The sequence below is a fragment of the Lepus europaeus genome, chromosome 11 (assembly GCF_033115175.1).
Source record: "Lepus europaeus isolate LE1 chromosome 11, mLepTim1.pri, whole genome shotgun sequence".
Taxonomy (NCBI): Eukaryota; Metazoa; Chordata; class Mammalia; order Lagomorpha; family Leporidae; genus Lepus; species Lepus europaeus.
In genome coordinates, this window is record NC_084837.1 from 73,462,559 (window position 1) to 73,486,496 (window position 23,938).

General features: G+C 46.9%; 2 protein-coding genes across 2 annotated transcripts in view; one reads left to right on the forward strand and one right to left on the reverse strand.

Moving 5' to 3' along the window:
* TMOD3 (tropomodulin 3) overlaps positions 1 to 5,951 on the forward strand; it is a 72,599-nt gene extending 66,648 nt beyond the window's left edge. Inside the window, exon 10 of the mRNA XM_062205925.1 lies at positions 651 to 5,951. Within this exon, the coding sequence (XP_062061909.1) occupies positions 651 to 685 (35 nt within the window). The 3' untranslated portion in view covers positions 686 to 5,951. The remainder of the gene's footprint in view (positions 1 to 650) is intronic.
* Positions 5,952 to 12,307: 6,356 nt separating this feature from the next.
* Positions 12,308 to 20,386, reverse strand: LOC133770577 (RNA polymerase-associated protein LEO1-like). The gene is made up of 9 exons (XM_062206646.1): positions 20,306 to 20,386; positions 19,392 to 19,537; positions 18,304 to 18,388; positions 17,124 to 17,218; positions 16,419 to 16,553; positions 14,853 to 14,988; positions 13,602 to 13,789; positions 13,320 to 13,506; positions 12,308 to 12,355 (listed from the first exon to the last, which is right to left on the reverse strand). Exons 1-9 carry the CDS (start codon positions 20,384 to 20,386, stop codon positions 12,308 to 12,310), a joined length of 1,101 nt encoding a protein of 366 aa, XP_062062630.1.
* Between the last annotated feature and the right edge of the window lie 3,552 nt (positions 20,387 to 23,938).

A 23,938-nucleotide genomic window follows, 5' to 3' on the forward strand; every position in this document is an offset into this window, starting at 1 on the left:
AAGCAGTGGCAAGTCACTTACCTTTAAGATGACAGAAGTGTTTGTGGTCTGTTCTTTAACAGATGAAGGAAGTGGGCCGTTGTAGTTGTCTGATCAGGAGAGCTTGCAGGTCCAGGTGGGACCACAAGTGTTTCAGATTTCGAAGTTTTCGTATTTTGCAGTAATTACTATGGGCTTTACTCAAAATCTGAAACTTTGAGCACCAGTAGTGCTCATTTAAGATTGTCAATTTTCAGATGTGGGATGCTCAGCCTGTAGTTATTTTTCATACTCTAACAAACACCAGTCACCTGAGCATCATTTCAGAACTTAGCACAGTAATTTATTGATCATTTGTTCAAGCCTTGGTAAACATTCTGTCAATAAACATGACTGGAAGATGACTGCTGAGCTTAGACTTCTGGTGCAGCTGCCGTGTGAGCAGGGAGCTTAGGTAAGTAGTTCTTGGCTGCGAAGCCCCACAGTTCTCAGTAGGTAAATGACAGTGGTGAGTGACAGGAAATTGGTTTTCTTTACTAATGGTCATGTGAACTGGAAATGAGCATTTTACTTTTGTAAGACTAACGAGTATACCGAAACTGGTTACCAGCAGGTTAACATTATAAAAACTGATAGCAATTTCTGACATTTTCCCATTATCTTTCTCATAGTGCGCAAGAGACGAGTTGAAGGAGACCATCAGTGAGTCCACCAGGGTGTGGTCCTGGAAGACTTCAGAAGATCACCGGGGCTCACGTTGGTGACAGCTGGAGTAACATTTTCCTGGGTAGAAGGGAAAAGACTGGAAATACTTATTTTTAATTGCATCTTTTTTTCCTAGTTTAAGTCGTTTTCAGTTTCAGATTGTAAAATCAGCAGTAGGTGGTATTTTATATCTTGAAACATTTCTACTTTCTATTAAAATAATTAGCCTTAATGATTTATAATGAGTCTTAGGCAAAAAATACTTGTACAGATGTTTCAGAAACCATTAATGTACAATAACGTTTTGAGGACCAATCTTTTTTAAATCAAAAAGGGACTTTGCCAATGTCAAAATTGCTTTTGCTCCCTTTGGGCATAAAGCTTTCTTTATTCCATGGCCTGGAGACTTTTTTTTTTTTTTTTTTTTTTTTTTTTTTTTTTTTGACTACGTGATCTTGGCAATGGTGTGTTTTTTCCTTATCATGAAAAAAACACACCAGAATTTTTAAAGACTGGTGACTCAATCTGGTCGTCTGTGGAGGAGCCGAATCAGATCTCCAGGGAGAAAGCCGGGCCCTCTGTGCGCTCCAGGGAACTGCACTTGTCGCTGTGGCTTAGCACCCAGGTCTGCCTGAACGCCGTCAGCCTGTCCAGGTCATGTACCTCGCTTAAAAGGATAGCTGTGTCTAAGTTCATCACAGGTTTTCATTTTAATAATGTGGGCATTATTAAATTTTTGTGGAAGCTAACAGTAAAAAAGCATCTGTATGAAAAAGCTGTTTTTCTTTTCCATAAAAGGGCATATGACCAACTCTTAGTTTTTTAGGATAAAAGGAAAAAAAAGCTGCTGTTAAACACATGAAGTCAAAGGTAACAAGTATGATGAAGTTTAAATCTGAGGAGCTTGCAAAAGCGTCATTGGAACTGCTGGTCACTAAATAGTGACGGGCATGTATATAAATTACTTGATGTTACATAGTATAAACAAAAGGTCCTAGATGCAGTCCAAAGTTACATGAACAATGTTTAATCTCCACTACAAATTTTCTAACAAATAAAGAAAATTGATGTTCTCCATAATCTGACTTTTGATACACATTTCCTTTTATATTTGTCCAGATCGTGTGTGTAAAAGTCATTTCTATAAGAAGAGTGCTCCAAGTATTAAAGTGAACAATGGAACAGTGTGCCACTGTGGGCTAGCCCCGAGTGAGACAGGGCCCTGTAGTCATGCCCTAGGGCCAGCCCATGGAGCAGAGCTGGCAGAGGCATTCATAGCTACCAAAAGAGGGAGGGAAGGAATCCGGTAACGCTTGCCTCGAAATTAAGAAGAATTTACAGGGAGGTTTAAGTCTTAAGAAATTAAATTGCAAAGTGTCTGCTGCTTCAGCTTGGGTCAGATAGTGTATATAATGAAATGGGCAGCTGCTTGCATGCTATGGTAATAAGCCTTCTTAACAGGGTAACGCTTCCCTTATAAGCCTTCCCTAAGTAAGGCTTCCAGAAAGAATTGGTCGCTTTTACTTTCAACCAGGCCTTCTTATTTGAATATCCTGTAAGTCAGGAAATTGATAAATGGGGCCCCCTTCCTCCCATAATTTTTAAAGTAGTAGTAGTAGTTTAAGTAAGAGGGGCCCTACCTAGAATTTTGCATCATACTTATAGGCAGTATCTTTTTCACTTATTATTTATCAAAGTATGAAGAAGTTGCATATTTTGCTTGTACCATTCCAGTTCTGTGCTAGAATATAGTTTGCTGTATAATTGAAAATATTTCTTCATAAGTAACTTTAAATATGGACATTGGTTTAATTGAATATAGAAAATCAAGGATTGTAACAGAAAAGTGGTGTTTACTTTGTTCTTTAAAAATGTGGCACCTCGGGGCCAGGGATGAGGCATAGTGTTTTAAGCCTCCGCCTGCGGTGCTGGCATCCCATACGGGCGCTGGTTCGTATCCTGGCTGCTCCTCTTCCAATCCAGCTCTCTGTTTATGGCCTTGTGAAGCAGTAGAAGATGCCTCAAGTGCTTGGAACCCTGCACCCATATGGGAGACCCAGAAGAAGCTCCTGGCTTTGGATCAGCCCACTCCAGCTGTTGAGGCCATCTGGGGAGTGAATCAGCGGATGGAAGACTTTTCTCTCTGTCTCTCACTCTCCCTGTCTGTAACTCTACCTCTCAAATAAATGAATAAATCTTAAAAAAAAAAAGAAAGAAAAATCTGTCACCACTTAGCTTTTTAGTAAAAACTTCAGTATTTCTTAATTGCTCTAAGATTTTATAATGCAATAAGTTTTTTATGATTTTGAAATAATCTGGATTTTTAAGTCAAAGATTTAATGAGATTTAAGTTTTATAATCTAACCCATTTAAACTTACCTGGTTATCTAAAAATTCTTTGCATTTTTAAATTGCTATTTTTAAAAAGGTTTTAATTACCCATTTCATAAAATTTTGTATTTGGAGTTCTAATTTTTTCCAGCATGTGTACATGAAATTTTATGTTATAATTACATTATTAGTGGCTAATACAATAATACCAAATGCAATTTGGTGCTATATCCTTGCAGCTAATGCCTCATGGACACCTAAAAGAACAGGTGAAAAGAATTTTCTAAGAGTGCCTGTCGTTAAAAAGACCAAGTAAACATTTTGTATTAAGTAAATTAGCAGATAATAAGAAATTTCAGAAAGAATTATCTTAGTCATTAGATTATAAATTCTTGTTATCTAAATGAAATCGTCTGCATGATTATTTTGTACAAGAGGCACACTCTGGAAAGAGGTTGTATGTAAATAGAACTTTGTAAATTGTTTTCCACTTGACCAATTATCTGATCTGTTTTCATTTAAAAGGGGAATTCATGATATAATAAAGATTATAAAAAAGTTTTGATAAAATATTATTTGTATTCTAATGTATGCTATATTTAACCATTGCCACCATTAAAATAAAATGAAGGAGTTAATGGAATTTCTTAAAATCTTACGTTTTCAGCTCTGTGCTCCCAGGGCTGTCTGACTTTTTGCCTATAAAATCAGGAACTCTTGTTACTTCCCAGCAGGTCTGAGGATCATGCTTTCTCTGCCGTCCTCTGCAGGATCAGTACTGTCCAGCTTTGCCCCTTCATTACAGCGCTACTCAGTTTTTGAATAGTGTTGACTGGAGACAGGGTACCCAAGAGAAGGGAACACACAGTGTATGAGAGAACTCTCCTGCTGCTGTCAGATGAGGTGTGTGAGTTCTTCTCCATCAGTTCTCATTGATCATTAATGTTTCTAGATATTTCTCACCCTAAGACTTGCTTACCAAACTAATCAAAGAAAATCTGTGCTAATTATTTTTAAATTGAAGAAAATAGTATTGATAGGCATGTTTTAGTTTGTTCGTTCTGATCCCATATTGATTATCCTCTCATAATTCTGTTCCATAAATTGTTTCCTATAAAAAATTAGACAAATTGAAAATTTATATAATAAAACACAGTGTTTTGTTAATTTTAAACTCCATCTTGCTATCTGATTATTCAAAGTGTTCTGGGGATTACCTTGGAAAAAAGCCATTACTTAATAAACGATTACAACCCTTTTCCAAGTATTTTGGAAAACTCATTTAATGTGTAAAGAATTTGACTTGGGACACTTGCTGTAGAGGCTAGGTAAGGATAGGTTGTGGCAGGCAGGCCGTTGGCCTACTGGTGAAGATGCCCCTTTGGACACCCATATCCCATGTTGCAGTGCATAGATTTGAATCCTGGCTGCACTCCCAGGTCCAACTTTCTGCTCACGCTCACCCTGGCAGACAACAGGTGGTGAGTTCACGTGATTGGGTCCTCACCACCCACATGGGAGACCTCGGTTGTGTTCCTTGGCTCTTGGCTTTGACCTGGTCCAGCCCTGGACATTGTAGACATCTGGGGAGTGAACAAGCAGAAGGGAGCTCTTTCTGTCTCCCTCTCAAATAAAACAAATTTTAAAAATCTTTAATAAATTGTACCACTAAGAAACACCACTAGCCATGTTTTGTTAACTGTTGTAACTTCATATTTGATAATCAGACATCCTTAGAGTCTGCATAAATGGTTTTACTGTTTTTAATCATTGAGTTTTAATTGATGAAAAGCAGTTACTACTAGTTTAAACTTCCACCTCCACTCAAGTTTTTCTTTTCTTTTCTTTTTTTTTTTTCTTTTTTTTTTTGACAGGCAGAGTGGATAGTGAGAGAGAGACAGAGAGAAAGGTCTTCCTTTTTGCTGTTGGTTCACCCTCCAATGACCACCGCGGCCGGCACATCGCGCTGATCCGAAGCCAGGAGCCAGATGCTTTTCCTGGTCTCCCATGCGGGTGCAGGGCCCAAGCACTTGGGCCATCCTCCACTGCCTTCCTGGGCCATAGCAGAGAGCTGGCCTGGAAGAGGGGCAATCGGGACAGAATCCGGTGCCCCGACTGGGACTAGAACCCGGTGTGCCGGCGCCACAAGGCGGAGGATTAGCCTGTTGAGCCACGGTGCCGGCCCCACTCAAGTTTTTCATTCAGTTTCAAATATTTAGATTTCTGTTTAAGAATTGTTTTTTAAAATATACATAGCATAAAAATCTTCATAATTTTATATTTTAAAAAAGATTTATTTGAAAGGCAGAGTTACAGAAAGAGAGGAAGAGACAGAGAAAGAAATCTTCAATCCCCTGTTTCACTTCCCAGTGGCCACAATGGCTAGGGGTGGGCCAGGCCAAAGAACTCCCATTTGAGTCTCCCATGTGGTGGCAGGGGTCCAAGCACTTGGGCTATCCGTTGTTTTCCCAGACACATTAGCAGGGAGCTGGAACAGAAGTGGAGCAGCCGGGATGCCAGCATCACAGCCAGTGACTTAACCCACTATGCCACAGTGATGTCAGCTTCTTTGTAGCTTTAAGTAAACACCTACTTTTTTTTTCTTTTCCAGTCTTTGGGTGAATTACATTTAGTTTTGGTTATGTTTAAAAGGCTGAACATTGCCTGTATAACCACGCATTAGTCTTTGTCATGTGAAGTTAGATATTTAAATACTTTTTTCTAATGCTAAAATACTATAAATGAGTTATTTTTCCAATTTTTGAGTATGAAACCAGTGAATTTTATAATATTGATATTTAAGTAGTACTAAAAACATTGTCCACCCAGTTTATAACCGCATTGAAGTTTCTTTTGAAGATCATATTCTATGGGCATGTAAAACTGAACCACCATATAATGCAATAATTTCAATAAAGTCAGTCACATATCCTGTAGACTTGAGTACTTTTTGAAAAAGCGCACAGTCCCTTTAGTTCCTGTGTTCTAAAGGTCATTGCTTACATCCCTCTTGAAGAAGAAGCTTGTTAATTTCTCAAGGTTATTCTGTCTTGTGTGTTACCAACTAAATGTATCCCTCCAAAAACTCATGTGTTGAAGCCCTAACCCACCAAAATGATGGTTTTGGGAGAAAGGGCCTCTGGGAAGTGTGAAAGTGTGATTAAGGTTAGGTGGGGTGGGCTTCCTGATGGGATGTGAGGACACAGTGAGAGGGCGGCAGTCTGCAGGCCTGGAAGGAAGCCCTCCTCAAGAACCAACCCTGGATGGTGGACTTTGCAACCTCCAGGAATATTCAAGAAGCAAATTTCGGTTATTCAGGCCACTCAGTCTTTTTTCCCTCCTGAGAACAGTTCATGCTGATACACCACCCTGTGAGGCTGAGCCTTGTAAAATTGTCAGTAGTTGACACTTTTACCCATAAAATTAGTATTCTGTGTGATTTCTTCTAACACCGGCACTCAGTGTTGTCCATAAAATTGAATTGAGTGTGCAGATACGCAGCAGCAGGGTTCTGTGATGCAGGCCCCTATGGATCTGATGGGAGCCAGTCCTGCTAATAGACAGGAGGTGCTATTTATAGTAAAGCAGAAACCTCTCCTAGCAATCACTAATACCCACCAACCAGAAGAAAAAGTTGGCTTGGGGAAACTTTGAGGGATAAATGTCAGATTTAATGAAGATTTTTCAGCATTTTCTTACCTTAGAGAAATAATGATTTCCCTGGATCTTTAGTGTTGCTTGCCCTTCCGAGGATGTGTGGTGACTTCACAGGAACACACAGGAAGCCTTCTTGCCTGTGCCCATGGCCCAGTCGGGAGACTTCCCCTGGCCCCAGAGGACTTGAGGGCCAGGAGCTGTGGCTGTGGGGAGACTGGGCCCTCACTGAGTCCTCCGAAGTGGTCCAGTTAAAAATGCTCCGCCTGGGGGCACCCTGGTCTTCTAGGCACCGAACTGTAGGGTTAGCTGATCACATGGGGATCCAAAATCACCAAACATTGTTTTCCTTCAAGTGTTAGACTTTCCAGAATGGTCTGCCAGAACTGAGGACACAGCATCACAAATATGCAAGGACCTCAAGACCAGCCCCATAAAAGGAGTCTCTGAGCTTACAGTTCAATGGCCACTCCCTCTTAGTGTTCCCAGTGAGTCTAAACTCCCTTCTTTATGCTTGATCTTAGCCAAAAGGCTGAGAAGCAATTAAATTCCCTTTAAAGGAGCTGATGCTGACAGTGAAGTGTTTGAAGCATGGACTTAATGCTGTGAAATTGGGGTCGGTGCTGTGGCGCAACAGGTTAACGCCCTGGCCTGAAGCACCACCATCCCATATGGGCGCCGGTTCAAGACCCAGCTGCTCCACTTGCAGCTCTTGGCTATGGCCTGGGAAAGCAGTGGAAGATGGCCCAAGTGCTTGGGCTCCTGCACCTGTGTGGGAGACCCGGAAGAAGCTCCTGGCTCCTGTCTTCGGGTTGGCGCAGCTCTGGCCTTTGCAGCCATCTGGAGAGTGAACCATCGGATGGAAGACCTCTCTCTCTCTCTGCCTCTCCTCTCTCTGTGTAACTCTGACTTGCAAATAAACAAATAAATAAATCTTTTTTTTAAAATGCTGTGAAATTATAAAAGGGAAGGAAACCGTGTAAATTGGAGTTTTCTGTAAGGTGAGAAAACGTGCTTTTTTTGTCTTTGATCATTTCTATTTAACCACAAAACATGTAGAAGATTACTTAGTCTTCAACTCTTCGAGGTTGGGAAATGAAAACCTCAGCTCGTGAAGGATTTACGCGGTGAAGTCTGAGCTCCCCTGCTTGAGGGAGGTTACATGACTTGGCGTGGTGCTACCACTGGTTTGTTCCTTCAGTGTGTACCCACTGGGTGCCCGTTAGGTTCCAACTACTGTGGCAGTCCAGAGCTACAGAGAAATCTCATACAGTAGTCTGCCAGCAGGAGGGGAGTGGGGCAGGGCAACCAGAATGCACCAAAACCTCAGACCCACCCTGAATAAACACTTAGCAAAATAATGTCATTGGAGGAAAATGGATTTTCTCAAGCCGCAGACGAGCTTTTGAGCATTTTTTTTTTTTAAGATTGTATTTATTTGACAGGTAGAGTTACAGAGAGAGACAAAGAGGTTTTCTTTCCGTTGGTTCACCCCCCAAATGGCTGCTGCAGCTGGAACTGTGCCGATCTGAAGTCAGGAGCCAGGTGCCGCCTCCTGGTCTCCCATGCGGGTGCAGGGCTCAAGCACTTAGGCCATCCTCCACTGCACTCCCAGGCCACAGCAGAGAGCTGGACTGGGAGAGGGCAACCGGGACTAGAACCAGCGGACATATGGGATGTGGGCACTACAGGCGGAGGATTAACCAAGTGAGCCACAGCAAAGCCCCTGAACATTTTTTTTTACTCACAGGATGTTGCAAAAGCAAATTGGTTTACTTCAATCAATTTTGAAAGTCTTTAATTGGCCTTAAGCTGTGTTTGTCGAGGTTGGCCTGGCAGTGAACGTCGAGTGTCAGTGGTGCCCAGACGTGTCTGTATCCACCTTCCTGGCAGTGCAGGCCCTGGGAGACCGCAGATGATGGCTCAAGTAGTTGTGTCCCTTCCACACACGGGAGACCTGTACTGAGGTCCTGGCTCCCAGCTTCAACCTGGGCCATCCCTGACTTGTAGGCATTTGGAGAGTGAACCAGCAGATGATTGGAGCTCTGTCTCTGCCTCTCAAAAAAAAAAAAAAAATTGTAAAAACCATGGATTCACAGGCTTCCATGTGATGTTTCAGTGCCTGTACACTTCAGTGAGATCAACTCTTACTAGATTGCACATGTGAGTGAGATCCTGCAGCACTTGTCTTCCTGTGCCTAGCTTATTTTATGTAGCATAATGACCTCCAGGTCTATTCATGTTGCTGCAAATGACAAAAGTTCATCCTTTAAAAAAAATTATTTGAAAGGCAGAGTTACAGAGAGGAAGAGACAGAGATCTTCCATCTGCTGATTGACTCCCCAAATGGCCACAACAGTCAGGACTGGCCAGGCCAAAGCCAGGAGCCTGGAACTCCATCCAGGTCTCCCAAGTGGGTGGCAGGGCCCTGAGTACTTAGGCCATCCTCCACTGCTTTCCCAGGCACATTAGCAGGGAGCTGGATCAGAAGTGGAGCAATAGGAACTGGAACTGGCAGTGAACATGGGATGCCAACGTGGCAAGCCATGGCTTAACCCACTGCACCACAATGCCTGCCCCAGATTTTATCGGTTTTGGTTGAATAGTATTCCACTGTGTGCGTGTACCACATCTTCCTTCTTTAGTCATCATTGGATGGGCACTTTGGTTGCTTGCATTTCTTGGCCATTGTGAATAGTGTTGGCAGTAATCATGAGGCTGCAGGTGTAACTGAGTGATTTCATTTCCCTTGGATATATACCCAACAGTGGGGATCATACAGTAGTTCTAATTCGAGATTTTGGAGGAAACTTCTTGGGTTCTCCGTAGTGACTGCACCAGCTTTCATTCCCGCCAGCAGTGTCTAAGAGACCCGTTCTCCATATCCCCACCAGCACCTGGTATCAGTTGTCTTTTCGGTAACAATCTAAGGAGAGCGAGGTGATTGCTCATTGTGGTTTTGACTTACAGTTCTCTGATCATTAATGTCCATACTACCCAAAGCAATTCACAGACTCAATGCAATCTCTGTCAAATACCAATGACATTTTCTAACTAGAAGAAAACATGACTAAAATCCTTGTGGAACCACAATGGACCACAAATAGCCGGAGCAATCTTGAGTAAAAAAAATCAAAGGAAACATTACATGACCTGCCTTTAAAATATACTTAAAAGCTACAGTAATTAGAACAGCATGGTATTGGCATAAATACAGATAAGTGGAACAAAACAGAATCTTAGAGGTAAATTAATGCATCTCCAGCCAATTGATTGATCTTTAACAAAAGTGCTAATAACACACATTGGACAGAGGATCATCTTCACAATAAATGGTACTGGGGAAACTGGGTATCCACATGCACAGGAATGAAACCAGACCTCTCCCCCACCAAGTACGACAGTCAGTGAAAAATGGACTGAAGACCTATTAGACCCAAAACCTTGAAACGACTAGAAGATAATATAGGGGGAAAGCCTCAGGGGACTGAAGGAGTAAGGATTTTCGGATCAGATCCCAAAAGCACCAAAAACAAGCAAAAATAGGCAAATGAGATTTCATCAACCTGAAGAGCTTCTATACAGCAGAAGACAAAAGAGTGAAGAGATAACCTACAGAATGGAAGAAAATATTTACAAATAACTATGCCTCAGACAAGAGGTTCATAACCAGAATATAGAAAGGACTCAGCTGAATAGCAAAAAAATATTATGAATGGGCAGTAGATCTAAACAGGTAGCTCTCACAGGAGGATATACACACGGCCAACAGGTACATGAAAAAGTCCTCGTTTTTAAAGGAACTGTTGAGTACTACATGATGAACACGTATGTTATGCTTCAGTCATCTTCCTCTTCACTCCCTGTGGGCCTCTTTCTGGGACGTCCTCCTGAGCAGATAGGAGAGAAGATACACAGTTCAACACCAGTCCTCTCTGGACGTTTACTATAGCTCTGAGCTATGGTGAGGATGCGCGCTCTTCTCACTGGGATTCGGGCCCGCAGTGGCGGGCCTGCGTCCACACACTCGCTAGGGGATCAGGCTCCTGCAGCATGGGTTTCCTGGGCCAGTGGCCAGCGCTGGGGACACTTTTCCTTCTACACTGACATTCCTACAGTACTACTTGATAACATGAGGGGGCTTCATGGGAAATGGAGTTTCTGGAAAATGAGATGAAGACATTTATTTTGGTGCAAAAATTCTGAAATTCATGCATTTTTTTCATAACACATTTTCCGTGAAAAGTTTTTCAGTTTCTTAAAAAGTTTACTTGAGGGCCGGCGTTGTGGCGCAGTGTGTTAAAGCCACCGCCTGTCATGCCAGATCCCATATGAATACAGGTTCAAGTCTCGGCTACTCTGCTTCTAAACCAGCTCCCTGCTGATATGCCTGGGAAGGCAGCAGAAGATACCCAAGTGCTTGGACCCCTGCACCTACGTGGGAGACCCAGATGGAGTTCCTAGCCCATAGCTTTGGCCTGGCTCAGCCCTGACCACTGTGGCCAGTTGGGAAGTAAACCAATGGAAGAGCTTTCTGTGTGTGTGTGTGTGTGTGTTCCTCTCTGTGTCACTCTGCCTTTCAAGTAAATAAATTTTTTAAAAAATGTATTTGAGAGACAGAGGCAGCTCCCATCTACTGGTTCACTCCCCAAATACCCACGATGGCTGGGGCTGGGTCCCTGGTATGAGTGACAGGAGCACGGTTACTTAAGCCATCAGCTCTGCCTCCCAGGGCCTGTGTTGGCAGGACGCTGGAGTCCGGAGCAGAGCGGGGAATCAAACCTCCAGGGACTGCTGTGTGGTGCGAGAGTCTTCATCGCAGGCTAAACATTCACTCCCATTCAAGACCCCTCATACGTTCCTTGGCTTCTTCACTGTATGTAACATTCAGTATTTTATCTTTTTTTTTTTAATTTTTTGACAGGCAGAGTGGACAGTGAGAGAGAGAGACAGAGAGAAAGATCTTCCTTTGCCGTTGGTTCACCCTCCAATGGCCGCCGTGGCCAGCGCACTGCGGCCAGCGCACCACGCTGATCCGATGGCAGGAGCCAGGTGCTTATCCTGGTCTCCCATGGGGTGCAGGACCCAAGCACTTGGGCCATCCTCCACTGCACTCCCTGGCCACAGCAGAGAGCTGGCCTGGAAGAGGGGCAACTGGGATAGGATCGGTGCCCTGACCGGGACTAGAACCCGGTGTGCCGGCGCCGCAAGGCGGAGGATTAGCCTAGTGAGCCACGGCGCCGGCCCAACATTCAGTATTTTAAACTCTGTTACTTCCTTTATTTTGAAAGAGCTTATATCCACTGATTCGTTCCTCAAGTGCCCACACAACCAGGGCGGACCCAGGCAAAAGGTGGGAACCAGGAACTCCATTCAGATCTCTGCAGAGCCATCATCACTGCCTCCCAGGGTCTGCGTGACGGGAAGCTGGAGCCAGGAGCCAAAGCTGGGCCTGGAACCCAGGTACTCCCATGTGGGAGGCTGGCTTCTTAACTGCTAGGCCAAATGCTGCCCCCGAAAGCCTGTGATGTAATCAAGGGTTGCTTGTGTCATGTGTTTCTCAGTGTGCTTATAACATTGTAAATTGTGTGTGTATGTGTGTGCATAGAAAGAAAAAGCACACCTGGCCAATGTTGAACTAAACACGTATGTGACTGGCGTTTATTCCTATGTCTGTCTCCAGAACCTAGAGTGCAGCATTCAACGTTCAGAAGACATTAAATGAGGGGCAGCTGTTTGGTGGAGGGGTTAAGACACGGCTTGGGCACTCGTGTCCCAGGTCAGAGAGCCTGGCTCAAGTCCCGCCAGCTCTGCTTCCAATCCCACTTCCTGCCAATGCGCATCCGGGGAGGCAGATAATGGTGGTCCAGATACTTGGGTTCCTGCCACGCACACGGGAGACCCAGGTTGAGTTACGGGCTTCCGGCTTAGGCCTGGTCCAGCCCTGGCTGTGCAGGCATTTGGGGGTAAATTGGCAGGAGTCTCTCCATCTCTCTCTCTCTCTCTCTCTCTCTCTCTCTTTCTTGCTCTGCCTTTCAGGTAAAGTGAAAAGAAAAAAACAATGAATATGTCATTTGAGCAATAACAGTGATTCTCCTCTATAATTAAGACTTAAAACTTCTTTGCCTCTGTGATCTTCCAGGGGAAAAGGAAACAAGCTAGAGTGGAAATATTTTGCTATCACAGAAATTAACTAATCTTCAGCTACTCTTCCAGCCAAAGACATCCAGTGTCCCACAGTGAGCATGATCGCCCTACCCGTGGGGAAGGGTCTGTCATTCTGTAGGACAGGCCTGGGTGTCGGGCCCCGCGCCTTTCCCTGTAGCCCCTTCCATCCACCCAGACACACATGCACATGCACACACACACACGCTTGGCTGTGAGGCTACGGAGCTTCTGCTCGTTCTTCAACACCCAGTGAGAGGTCTCCTCCTCCATGCAGCCTGCCGAGACCCACCTGAGCACAGGAATCACACCTCTGTGTGATTCCTCTGGGCCACTCCTACTTCCTTTACTGCATCTCTCTGAATTTCACTCATCTGTGTGGACAGCTAATGTGTGCCTCCCTGGGCTGTGGGCTCCGCTCCCCCCCCCAGCAGCTGGCCCCTGGGTACAAGGTGCTCCCCGGAAGTGCATCCGTGCGGTCTCACCTCATCGCTGCTGAGCTGCTTGGCTCTGCGTGACCTCTGAGCCGTATCCTCTTCGGATCCCTCGTCACTGTCTGAGGAGATGAATCGGGCTCGTTTCTCTGAAAGCAAAGGAGCTGCAGCTGTGGGACAGACCCTCCACGACCAGGGCGCAGCTACTCCTGGATTCTCCTCGGGCCGAATATTGGGACTGCCTCCCGGGCACTGCTCATGTAAGGCAAGTGCCCAGAGGACTTGGCCTTGAGGGGTTCGTTCTCAGAGAGTTCGCTGCCCGCTTTTCAGTACCCCAGAAGCACCGTGCACGTCCCACAGTTAAGACTGCCGAGTGCGAGCAGCGAGTGAATTTGCCCCGTGGGGAGCTGCGGGCCGCACACCCCCTTGGCAGGTGCACCAGTTAGTGCCGCCATCCGCCCGCCATGACGTGCTGTCTGCAACACTGCTCCCGACAAAACAACGAGTGGCCTTCGCGCCATCTCCGGAGTCACAGGAAGACAGGGAGAAAGTGCTCACGGGAGCCAGAGCAGGCTCTGCCGCCCCGGGGGCTAAGGTAGCCACTTCTACACCTGACTCACCGTGGGCCGCCCCTGGGCGAGGGCTGTTCAGGGCAGCCAGGCTGGCTGCCTCCTGCTCCTCCTGTTCCTCCTCCCCTTCCCCCTCCTCCTCCTCCTCCTCGTCACTGTCGGGATCCTGGTGGGGGGTGCTGGGCCCCCGCTGGCGCTGCCTCCCCCGCAGACGGATGCTCTGAGACCCGCGCTGAGTAGAAGCCTGTAGCCGTCCTTCGTCCTTCTGTGGGGACGCAAGTACGCGATTCAACTTCAAACCTGTCTGTGCGTGCCCACCCGAGCCACCCGCGCCCTACAGCACACGCAGTGCCTAGAGCAGCTGTGTCCACGTGCAGCTGAGTTACCATACACAGTGGATTGAAGGGATGCAGGCAACAGAGGGGAGAAGAGCAGGGGTTTCTTCCCCCACGCAGTGGAAGGGATGCGCTGTCCCCTGTGCTGCCACTCACAGCCCAGAGACACTGTCTCTGTTCATCTGCACCAAACTCCCCCGGATCCCAGAGTCCTGCCCCAGCCCCTGACCCCAGAGAGCCCCCCACAGCTCCTGACAGCAGGAAGGGGTGGCCTGCTGGGGGCAGGGGGTGAGGCTGGGGGGCGGATGCCAGCCACAGGGTAGCCCGCATTGCTGTGCCTCTGCCTGTCCTTCTACAGCGAGGTACACACGGCTGCACCCGTGTCAGGAAGAGTCAGGAATGCCCTTGGCCTCCAGTGTTAGAGTATCTGCTAACAGCTGCGAGTCTGAGAGCACCCACTGTTCTCCAAAACCTCAGAGAATCCAGGAGAGCACCTGAGTCCGCCATTCGCTTTCAGTCTCACCGCAGCCATTGGCATTTCTCTGTGTAGCTACACCCAAAAACTATGAGAAATCAGACAGCGGTAGGAATAACAAACGGTGCATGAATATTCTGGGGGAAAAAAACGGCTCTTGGTATCCAGAAGCCTCAGGATAAAGCATAGCCAACGTACAACATACCTTCATCACGTCTGTGCGCGGGCCCTCAGGATCGCAAGTGGCCATTGGCAGGATCCTAATCTTCTGTGCCTTTGAAATTCTACTAGCCAGTGGCACGGTCATCTTTCTATGGGTGGCACTGTCTATAGAATGAGGCCTGCCAGGGAAGGGACAGCAACGCCTTACTATTCACGGAGAACCTTGGGAGGGGATCAGACGGGCTGCAGCGACCCCCGCGGGCAGTGAGGCGGCAGGACCACGGCTCCCTAGGGAGCCCCTCCCTCTGCCCCTCATCCCAGGGCAAGCTGCCAGGGGCGAAGAGGGAGCGCAGGGAGGAAAGGCAGATGGCAAGGTCAAGGGCTGTTACCAAAAATACCCCCAACCACAATCACGGAGAGAAGCACTATGAAGTCTCAGGTCTGAAAGGGTGAGGCACCTGCCAGGAGGCGTAATTTGGGGATTAAAGATGAGTGCCTCCATCTGGGCAGAACCGGAAGAGAGGTCAAAGCAATGGGGCCTCGTCGCTGCCCGGGGTCGGCACAGCCGGAACAGGAGTCCTGGTCAGAAAGGCCGCCCCCCTGACGCCAGCGGGTCCACCGGGACAAAGGGCAGGAGCCTGGGAGAGCGCCTGTGGTCAGAGAGCTGGGACGCAGCGGGAGAAGGTGTGCATTGCCGCCAGATGTGAGCCCAGGTGGGCCGTGGGGCACGGGGAAACAGGCCCAAGCCAAGGACCCCGCGGCTCGCGTGGGGCCGTTCAGGAAGAGGACACGGAGAGGCGGGACTGGAGCCAGGTCTCGGCGCGCTCTGTGTGCGGCACGACTTAACACACAGCCCGCGAGGCAGACATTATCGCCACGCTCTGGGCAAGGAAACCGGAAGTTAGTGAGATGGAGCCCTCCCCCCAGCATTGCCCAGGCCGAGAGCGGGCCCTCCCCGGCTCAGGAAGACGGACAGGACTTAGTACACCTGGCCTCCGCTCCGTCTAAGCAGGCGATTAAATGGTTGTGGTATCACAAAGTTGTGCAGCCTTGGCCTCGGGTCTGATGGCAGGAGACTTCGACAGCCCGGGAAAAAACCTCGCATTCTCGTCTTGTAGGTGACTCCTAACCAGCCGCACCGTGCCCTTCGGAGGGGAGGGTCCCAGAGGGACCCCCGCACGACGCCCCGCACCGGGCACTGGGGCACAGCCTGCAGCGGCCTCGGGTAAGGGGAGCAGCCCGCCACGCCTCTTGCATGCCCACCCTCACACCGTTCTGAGGTCACATGGCTCCCCAGGTCAATTTCACTGAAGGGGCTGGGCAGGTCCACTAGGCCTCTCGCCAAGTGCACGGACCAGGGGGAATTAACAGTGCCCAGCCTTTTGGGCGCTGGGTCAGCCTCGTGTGAGCTTTGATAGCAAGCACTGGCTCGCTGCGTAATGGCAGCTGAGAGTGGACTTGAAAAACAACTATCAGAACCAGACCGTGGTTCTCGCTGAGCGGCACCGGGAGGCTGTCAGTCAAACGCGCTGGGCCTCTTGGGGTCACACAGCGTCTCTCTTGGGGCGCTTTCTAATGGCAGTGGGTGCCACGCCGCTGGGCTAGTTACCGGAAGGTGAGCTTGGATTTGAAGACGGCTTTTCCCAGTAGGCCGGTGTCGCCCCTTACGAACAGGTGGTTGTGATTGTCCTGCAGGAGTTCCTTGTGGATCTCAAACACCTCGTTCCCCAGATGCAGGGACATGCTGGAAACCAGAGAGGAGGGTTCAGGGATTAGGCTGGGTATTTACTGAATGATTCCGACAGCGCCACTTAAAACAGCGTAGGACGGCGGCGTCCCGGCTTCATACTCAACCTACCGGAAGGCTGCATTGGGAAGAGAAACAGAAAAGATCATTATAAAACAACTGATCTCTTTTCCAAGGAAGAAGTAGTAACGTCCATCCTCTTTCCAGCTTCAAACGTGAGGCTGAGGGACCCGTGCGTGCCCAGAGACCGCGGGACTAGCAGCACAGAAAGCAACTTCTCCAAACTCGGGCTGTAGGACAGCCGCTGTGTCAGGTAGCCAGCCTCAGCATTCCACAGCAGGCAGGTGGACAGCGTGGGGTCTGGGGGCCATGGCCCACGTCTCCACCAGCGCAGCTGTGTGACCTCAACCTTCTTTATTTCTCTCGGATTTCCTGGGTAATGCCGGGTGGCCTCCATTCTGTCAATTCTTCCACAAAATATCCCAACACAAGGTCGTACCCGGAAGCTGTCCTGGACCGCAAGTCCCCCGAGGGGGGTCTGGGGCCTCTGGGGTGGTCTGGGCTCACCTTCCGTCTGACCACTTGACGATGCGAGCGTTGCTCTCTCTGATCTCATTTCCTTCTTCATCCCGGCGGATCCTCCATCGAATGGTATTTTCCACCTGATTTGGGACACGTAGGCATTAGGGACCGATTGACCTCACCACTCGTTCTTTTGCACTCCAGTGATGTTAGTCCCATGCCCGGAATTGACAGGGAACTGTAGAATAAGCTTACCGAAAAATAGCCGGTTTGGCAACACTGACACCCACCTGCTATATACACCTGGAGAAGCTGGTTAAGCCAACCAGGCATTTTGCTTAAATCTTTCCTGAGCTCCAGTTCAGGGCAGCAGGGCAGCAGGGGCAGAAACCAACCATGATGCAGATCCACTAAGGGCTCGGAAGGAGGGAGGACAGACTGGGGTCCACAGGAGACAGACAAAGGTTGAGACCTTGATCTAACGCAGGATCCTTGGAGCACAGTGAACCCAGAGAAAGGGAGGCCTAGTGAGACGGGCAGTAGATTTTTTTTTTTAATGTTAAAGAATAAACAAATAACAAATAACAAGCTAAAATCCAAGCCCTATGTTTTTCCCTGTTTTCAAACCCAAATCCATCTACCCGCTTGGAAGGGAACTCCAAGTGATAAAATAGCGTACCAGTTGACCCTGCCCAGTGCTAGCAGTGGGGCCCCTGTTAAGGAAGACAGCACCCCTGCACCGCAGCGGTGGTGCTTTGCCACCAGGGGCCTTCTGGGGAGGAGCCAGCCAATGACAAGGTCTCCTTCTGCACCTCAGGGCAATGGGCACAGAGAGCCCAGGACATTTCGATTGTGGGACGTTGCGAGGATCTAAAATGTGAAAGCAGTCCCACACACTGTATTTTGTTATCATTAATCCTGGAGGAAGTGGTTAAGAGTTTTTAAGAATGTTTATCTTTATGTTGAAATGTGATAACAACAACAAAAAAAGTGGAGAAAGAGAGAAATGACAGTTCCACAGGCAGGGACGAACAAGCATGTGGCTCTTTTCCCTACAGATATTCTGGAAGGACGTTTCATTCCTAGTGCCAAAGAGCTGTGTGTTCATTGAACAGGAAACACGAAAGATGGTTTTCATAAGCTCAGGTTTCAAGTTGTCATATGTGTGTTTCACTTTACAGAAGGAAAATCTTCAGCGAAAAGGGACGAGCTCATGGGGTGGTACCTTTAATTTCAGCCTGATTCTGTCTTCATCGTAAAGCATTTTCTTATCTTCACATTCATCTTCATAAAACTGAGGGTCGAAAGGTCTGCGAATTGTTTTTGTAATGTCACGTTAGCTACATTGAGTCATGAATGCGATGACCAGTGTACGTTAGCATCTCTACAGTATGCATCAATATGTTTCTGAACCATCATACAAGAAACCAACATCGTGTGAACCTTATTTAAATGAGGATGCAAATGACAGCGCTCTCTTGAAGTTTGTTTTTACAGCGTGCTGCCTGAAATAAAACCCAAAGGGGACTAATAATTCCACGTCTTATTTGAAGAAATGCCCTCTAAAGTGAGGCAACACACGGCCTGCCTTTCCCTATTTTTTAAGGAAAATGGGTCACATTGAACTGCACGAGAGTTTGCAGGCATGCCCCGGAGTGAATAAGACACATGGACACGCCTGTGCTGTCCAAAAGCATCGTCTTCCCAAACTCACAGGGGCTTCTGCAAAGAGCATGTATGGTTTCTCTAATCGGTTTTTCTCACTGTCATTTGCCAATTTTGCAGCTGTGTACCAGTGAAAAATAACTTCACCAGTTGGGATGTCTGTTTGTTTATAGGCACGTGCCAAAATGCTGGGTAAATTATTAGCATGAAAAGCCTCTCGCTGAGGCAGACATCCGGAGCAGCGGTTAAGCTGCAGGTCAGGAGTGCCTGGGTTGGATTTCTGGCTCTGGCACCTGGTTCCAGCTTCCTGCTGGGAGACAGCAGTGACGGCTCAAGGGATTGAGTCCTTGACATCCACTTGGGAGACCTGGATTGTGTCCCTGCCTCCTGGCATGGCAGCCATTTGGGGAATGAACCAGCAGATAAGACCTCTCTGGTTTATATATCTTTCTCTCTCCCTCTTTCTCTGTCTCTCAAAAAAACTCTATCAACTCATCATTTTTCTACTGCAGCAATCCTAAATTTATTATTTATTACATGAGAAATCTCCCATCTTCATGATTCGTTAACTCATCAAAAATAAGAAACGGTGTTCACATCCTACATAGTTTTATTCGACATCTTGGAAAAATCAATCAGTCCTCTTACTTGGGGTCTATGCTGAGAAACTTGGGTAGTTTCACAAAATGGAGTTCGTTTCCTAAGTCAGAGTTGATATTGGGAATCTCCACTTCTATTCTGGTTTCAGAAGCAGGCTCCTTCCCATGCTGGTCCAGGGCTGCTTGGGGTTCATCCTACGAGAAGAGCAGGAGGTGAGAGTTTGCAGGCGTGTTGGGCATGTTCTAGCTTTACTCCCACCTCTGGCAGGTGCAGCTTTGAGAGGAAGTAAAGTTAGACAAGCACATTTATGGATAAATCTTCTCTCTAAAACCTCACCCCCACTCACAGCAAGACAAAACCCACCATGGGAAACAAGATCTTTTAGCCTGTCCTCCTAGAAAAACTATTTCATTGACATATCTACTTTGCCTAAGATACTCTGTGATCTCATTCTGAGAAGTTCTTTCTGTGTCATCTCATATCCAGAAATTCTCAAAACAGTAGGGTGGGTGTGTTTGGCACAGAGGCTAAGACATGGCCTGGGATGTTTTCATCCCATATCACAGGGCCTGTGTTTGAGTCCTGGCTCTGCTTTCCATGCCAGCTTCCTGCTGGTACGCATCCTAGGAGGTAGCAGGTGACGGCTCAAGTCCTTAGGTTTCTGCTACCCACATGGGGGACCCGGATGGAGTTCCAGACTCCTGCCTTTGGCCTGGTCTGCCTTGGCCACTGTAAGCATTTGGAGAGTGAATGGAAGACCTCTGTCTTCTTTTCAAATAAAATGAAATTAAATTAATTAGAACTGGGAAAAAATGTCAGCATACGTAGGAAAACACCCGCTCATCAGATTTTCAATTATCCATGTCCTGTCTCAACACGCGTGAGACAGACCTGTCAGCTTCTGCATTTTCTTTCTCAGCCTTGAATAATGGGACTCACTTGCAACCAGCAAGTGTACTCACAACATGTTGTCCTGGCACAGGGACCTGGCTGTCCTCATCACTCGATGAAGAAATGTCATTTATGTCTCCAAAAAGATCCATGGTCCCACTGTAATCTTCAGTGTTGGCAGGGAAAGAGGGGGTGAAGAATTCACAGTATTAATTTCTGTAACTCAAGTTCTTTACACAGTTCTTTAACATACTCCCAAGATTCACAAACCAAACCTCCATCAAACCGACCTCAAGCTAGCTCCTTGAGCCCAGCCACCAGGGGCTTGGCCAGAGTGTCTTGGGAGCAGTTGGCTGGTGCAAGGCAGAGTTGCTGGGAGAGCTGGCATCCATGATGGTTTCCAGCAACCCCTGCCACTGGTTCTCATGCCTTTGGGCAGTCTCCTCTAACACAGCTTCACAGTTGGTCCATGTGAGCAGAGGAGTGCAACCTCACTTCCAAGGTGAGGCCAAGAAAGATGCTGGCCTTTCTGCCTTGCCCTTCCTCTCGTGGGTCACTCGCTCTGGGGGAGCCACCTGCTGTGATGTGAGGATGCTCAAATGGCCTCTGGGGAGATCCACTTGGTGAGAAACTGAGGTCTTTTCCAACAGCCGTATGAACCATATTGGAAAGTGATCCTTGGGCCCGAGACAAGCCTTAGGTTGCGTAGTGTTAGCCAACACTTGGTAGCCTTGTGAGAGGCCCTGAGCCAGAACCGCCCCACTAAACCATTCCTGAATTCCTGACCTTCAGAATCTGCATTATACATTAAATGTCTGCTGCTTTAAGCTTCTGATCTGGGTGTAACTTGTTACTCAGCAATAGATAACTAACACAGCGACCCAGGAGGCCATCTCTCCCTTCTGTCTCGGCATCTCTGTTCTCCCACATCTCTCTTTCCCCTGGGATCCTGAATGGCCTGCTATGGTCTCTGGATACTCCAATGTACAGATCCACGTTGGCCTACACACCCATTCTCCAGACTAGAATGTCAGCTAGCTGTGGGCAAAATCAATCTGTACAAACCAGAGTACCCTAAGGGCTTTGGTTATAGCAGGCAGAAAGGGAGCTAAACCTCTAGCAGACATTAAAGACCAGAGACACTCATTAGTCATTCAACCCAGAATAAACAACCAGCACCAGTAACAAGAAAAGTTCAAGGAACTCAACTTACCGTTTTGAATGATGAACTTCTTCAGACTTGCCATTACTAGATACTTATTTTAACTTGAATTTTTTTTAAAGATGAAGAGTGTTCCAGATCCTCTTTTATTAAAATTATGTTTTTATTTAAAAGGCAGAGTAAGACAGAGAGGGAGAGAGACAGAGTGATCTTCCCTCCACTGGTTCTCTCCCTTGAAGCCTGGAACGCTATCCAGGTCTCCCATGGGATGGCAGAGACCCAAGAACTTAGGCCGTCATCTGCTACTTCCCAGGCACATTAGCAGAAAGCTGGATGGGATGAGGAGGTGGGAGTTGATCCCAGGTATTCTCATACAGGATGTGGGTGTCCCAAACAGCGTCTTAACCCACGGCACCATAACACCTACCCCTGATTTGTTTCTGTTCGTGAATACTTGTGTGGCCCAGGTGCTTCAACTTTCCTAGAGCCATGATCAACCTTCTGCCTCCATATTCATCTTCATAAAGGTGTGTGTTTAAATGTGGATGCAATAAAGAGTTTACAGAATTTCCCTTAAATCTTGCTGCTGGGGCCAGAGTTATGATGCAGTATGTTAAACCACTGATGGCAACACTGGCTTCCTATGTTAGAATACAGGCTTGAGTCCTGCCTGCTCCAACTTTCAATCCAGCTCTCTGCTAGTTTGCCTGGGAAGGCAGCAGATGACAGCCCAAGTGCTTGGGCCTCGGCCACCCAAGGAGGAGATCCAGATGGCGTTCCTGGCTCCTGGCTTCCACCTGGCCCAGCCTCTGCTGTTGTGGCCATTTGGGGAGTGAGCTAGCAGATGGAAGATTCTCTTTCTTTGTCTCTTTCTCTCCCCATCACTCTGCCTTTCAAACAAATATATTTATTTTTTAATCTTATTGCAGATTTTTCTCAGCCTACATGAAATAGTCCTGTGAAGCAATCTATTCATTTGACAAACTAAAAATTAAAGGTTGAAGTGATTATTAACATCCCAAGTCACACGGGAAGGGAAGGGGCAAAGAGATTACCAAGCGTCTACACATCATCACAGCCACATGTGGGGGGCTCTCTGAGCTCTCTTTCCTCTCCAGCAGTCCCTCTAAATGACCACTTCAACTATGTAAAATTAATGCCACTTGTGTTTTATGTAAGCTGCTTAATATTTATGCCTAAATATGCATGTATACTAATGCCAGCATCCACGAAATAGTAACAGGTGACTTGACAGCTTGCATTACAGGGTAAAATAAAAACCCAAATCTGGTGCAGCATGTAGGTCACAAAACAATGCTTCAAAAACTTTTAATAATTAAAATCATAAAAAAGTTTCCTGATCATAATGCAATTAATCTAGAAACAATATCAGGAAGGTAACTGGAAAACCTCCAAATATACAGGACCTCCATAAAAAATGAAATTAAAAGATGCTATCTGTTTGTAAAAAATGATTTGTATATTTGAAAGGTAGAGTTACAGAAAGAGGAAGAGAGAGAGAGAAAGAGAGAGAGAGAGAGAGAGAGAGAGAGATCTTCCATTCACTGGAAGATTTTGGCTGGAGCTGGAGCTGGACAGGCCAAAGCCAGGAGCCAGAAATTCCATCTGGGCCTCCCATCTGGGTAGGTGGCAGTGGCCTAAGCACTTGGACCACCTTCTGCTGCTTTCCCAGGTGCATTAACAGGGAGCTGGATGGCAAGCAGAGCAGTCAGGACTTGAATCAGTGCTCTGATGTGGGATGCTGTTGTCACAGAAGGCAGCTTAACCCACTGCACCACAACGCTAGTCCCAGACAAGTTATTCTAATAAAAGAAATTTGGAATTTCATTTGTTCATTGATTTGAGAAGATGAGAGAGACAAAGAGAGTTTCCATCCACTGGCTGAGTCCCTAAATGCCCACAATAGCCAGGGCTAGCTAGGCTGACCCAGGGAGCAGGGACACAGCCACTTGAGCCATCTTCTTCTGCCTCCCAGGGTGTGCATTAGCAGGAAGGTGAAATTATAAGAGGAGCTGGGACTCAAACCCAGGCACACTGATGTGGGCATCTTACTACTGTGCCCAAATGCCTCCACCCCTGCCCAATTTTAAAATTCATGCATAGTTTTTTCATTATACGTGTATTTTCCATGAATGTTTTGAAGTCTCCTCTTATGCACAGATTTCAAAAATTTATGCACTGAAATAAACTCATCTTTTAATACCGTTTTCCATGAACATTTTAAAATATCCTTGTTCTTAGAAATTAAACAAAATACTTGTAAATAATCCACAGCTCAAAGAGGAATTTCCAAGGACAATTAGAAAATGTGTTTTTAATGGATAACAAAGTATAGGGGTGGGTGTTTGGCCTAGCAGTTGCGATGCCTGTGTCCCATATTGAAGTCAATCCTGGGCTTGGGTTCCTGGCTCCAGCTAACTGCGAGTGCAGACCTTGGAGGCAGTAGTGATGGCTCAAGTCACTGGGTTCCTGCCACCCATGAGGGAAACCTGGATTGAGTTTCTAACTTCCAGCTTCAGTC

Bases quoted from the DNA above. Each gene is read 5' to 3' on its own strand.
- LOC133770577 (XM_062206646.1), bottom strand. From the start codon at position 20,386: ATGGATCTTTTTGGAGACATAAATGACATTTCTTCATCGAGTGATGAG. The intron at 14,989-16,418 runs GTAACTAGCCCA...CTTCCCTGGCAG, and splicing joins AAATCCAAGCTCACCTTCCG to GCCTCATTCTATAGACAGTG. The intron at 13,507-13,601 runs GTACTGAAAAGC...CCCGGGAGGCAG, and splicing joins ACGTGCACGGTGCTTCTGGG to TCCCAATATTCGGCCCGAGG.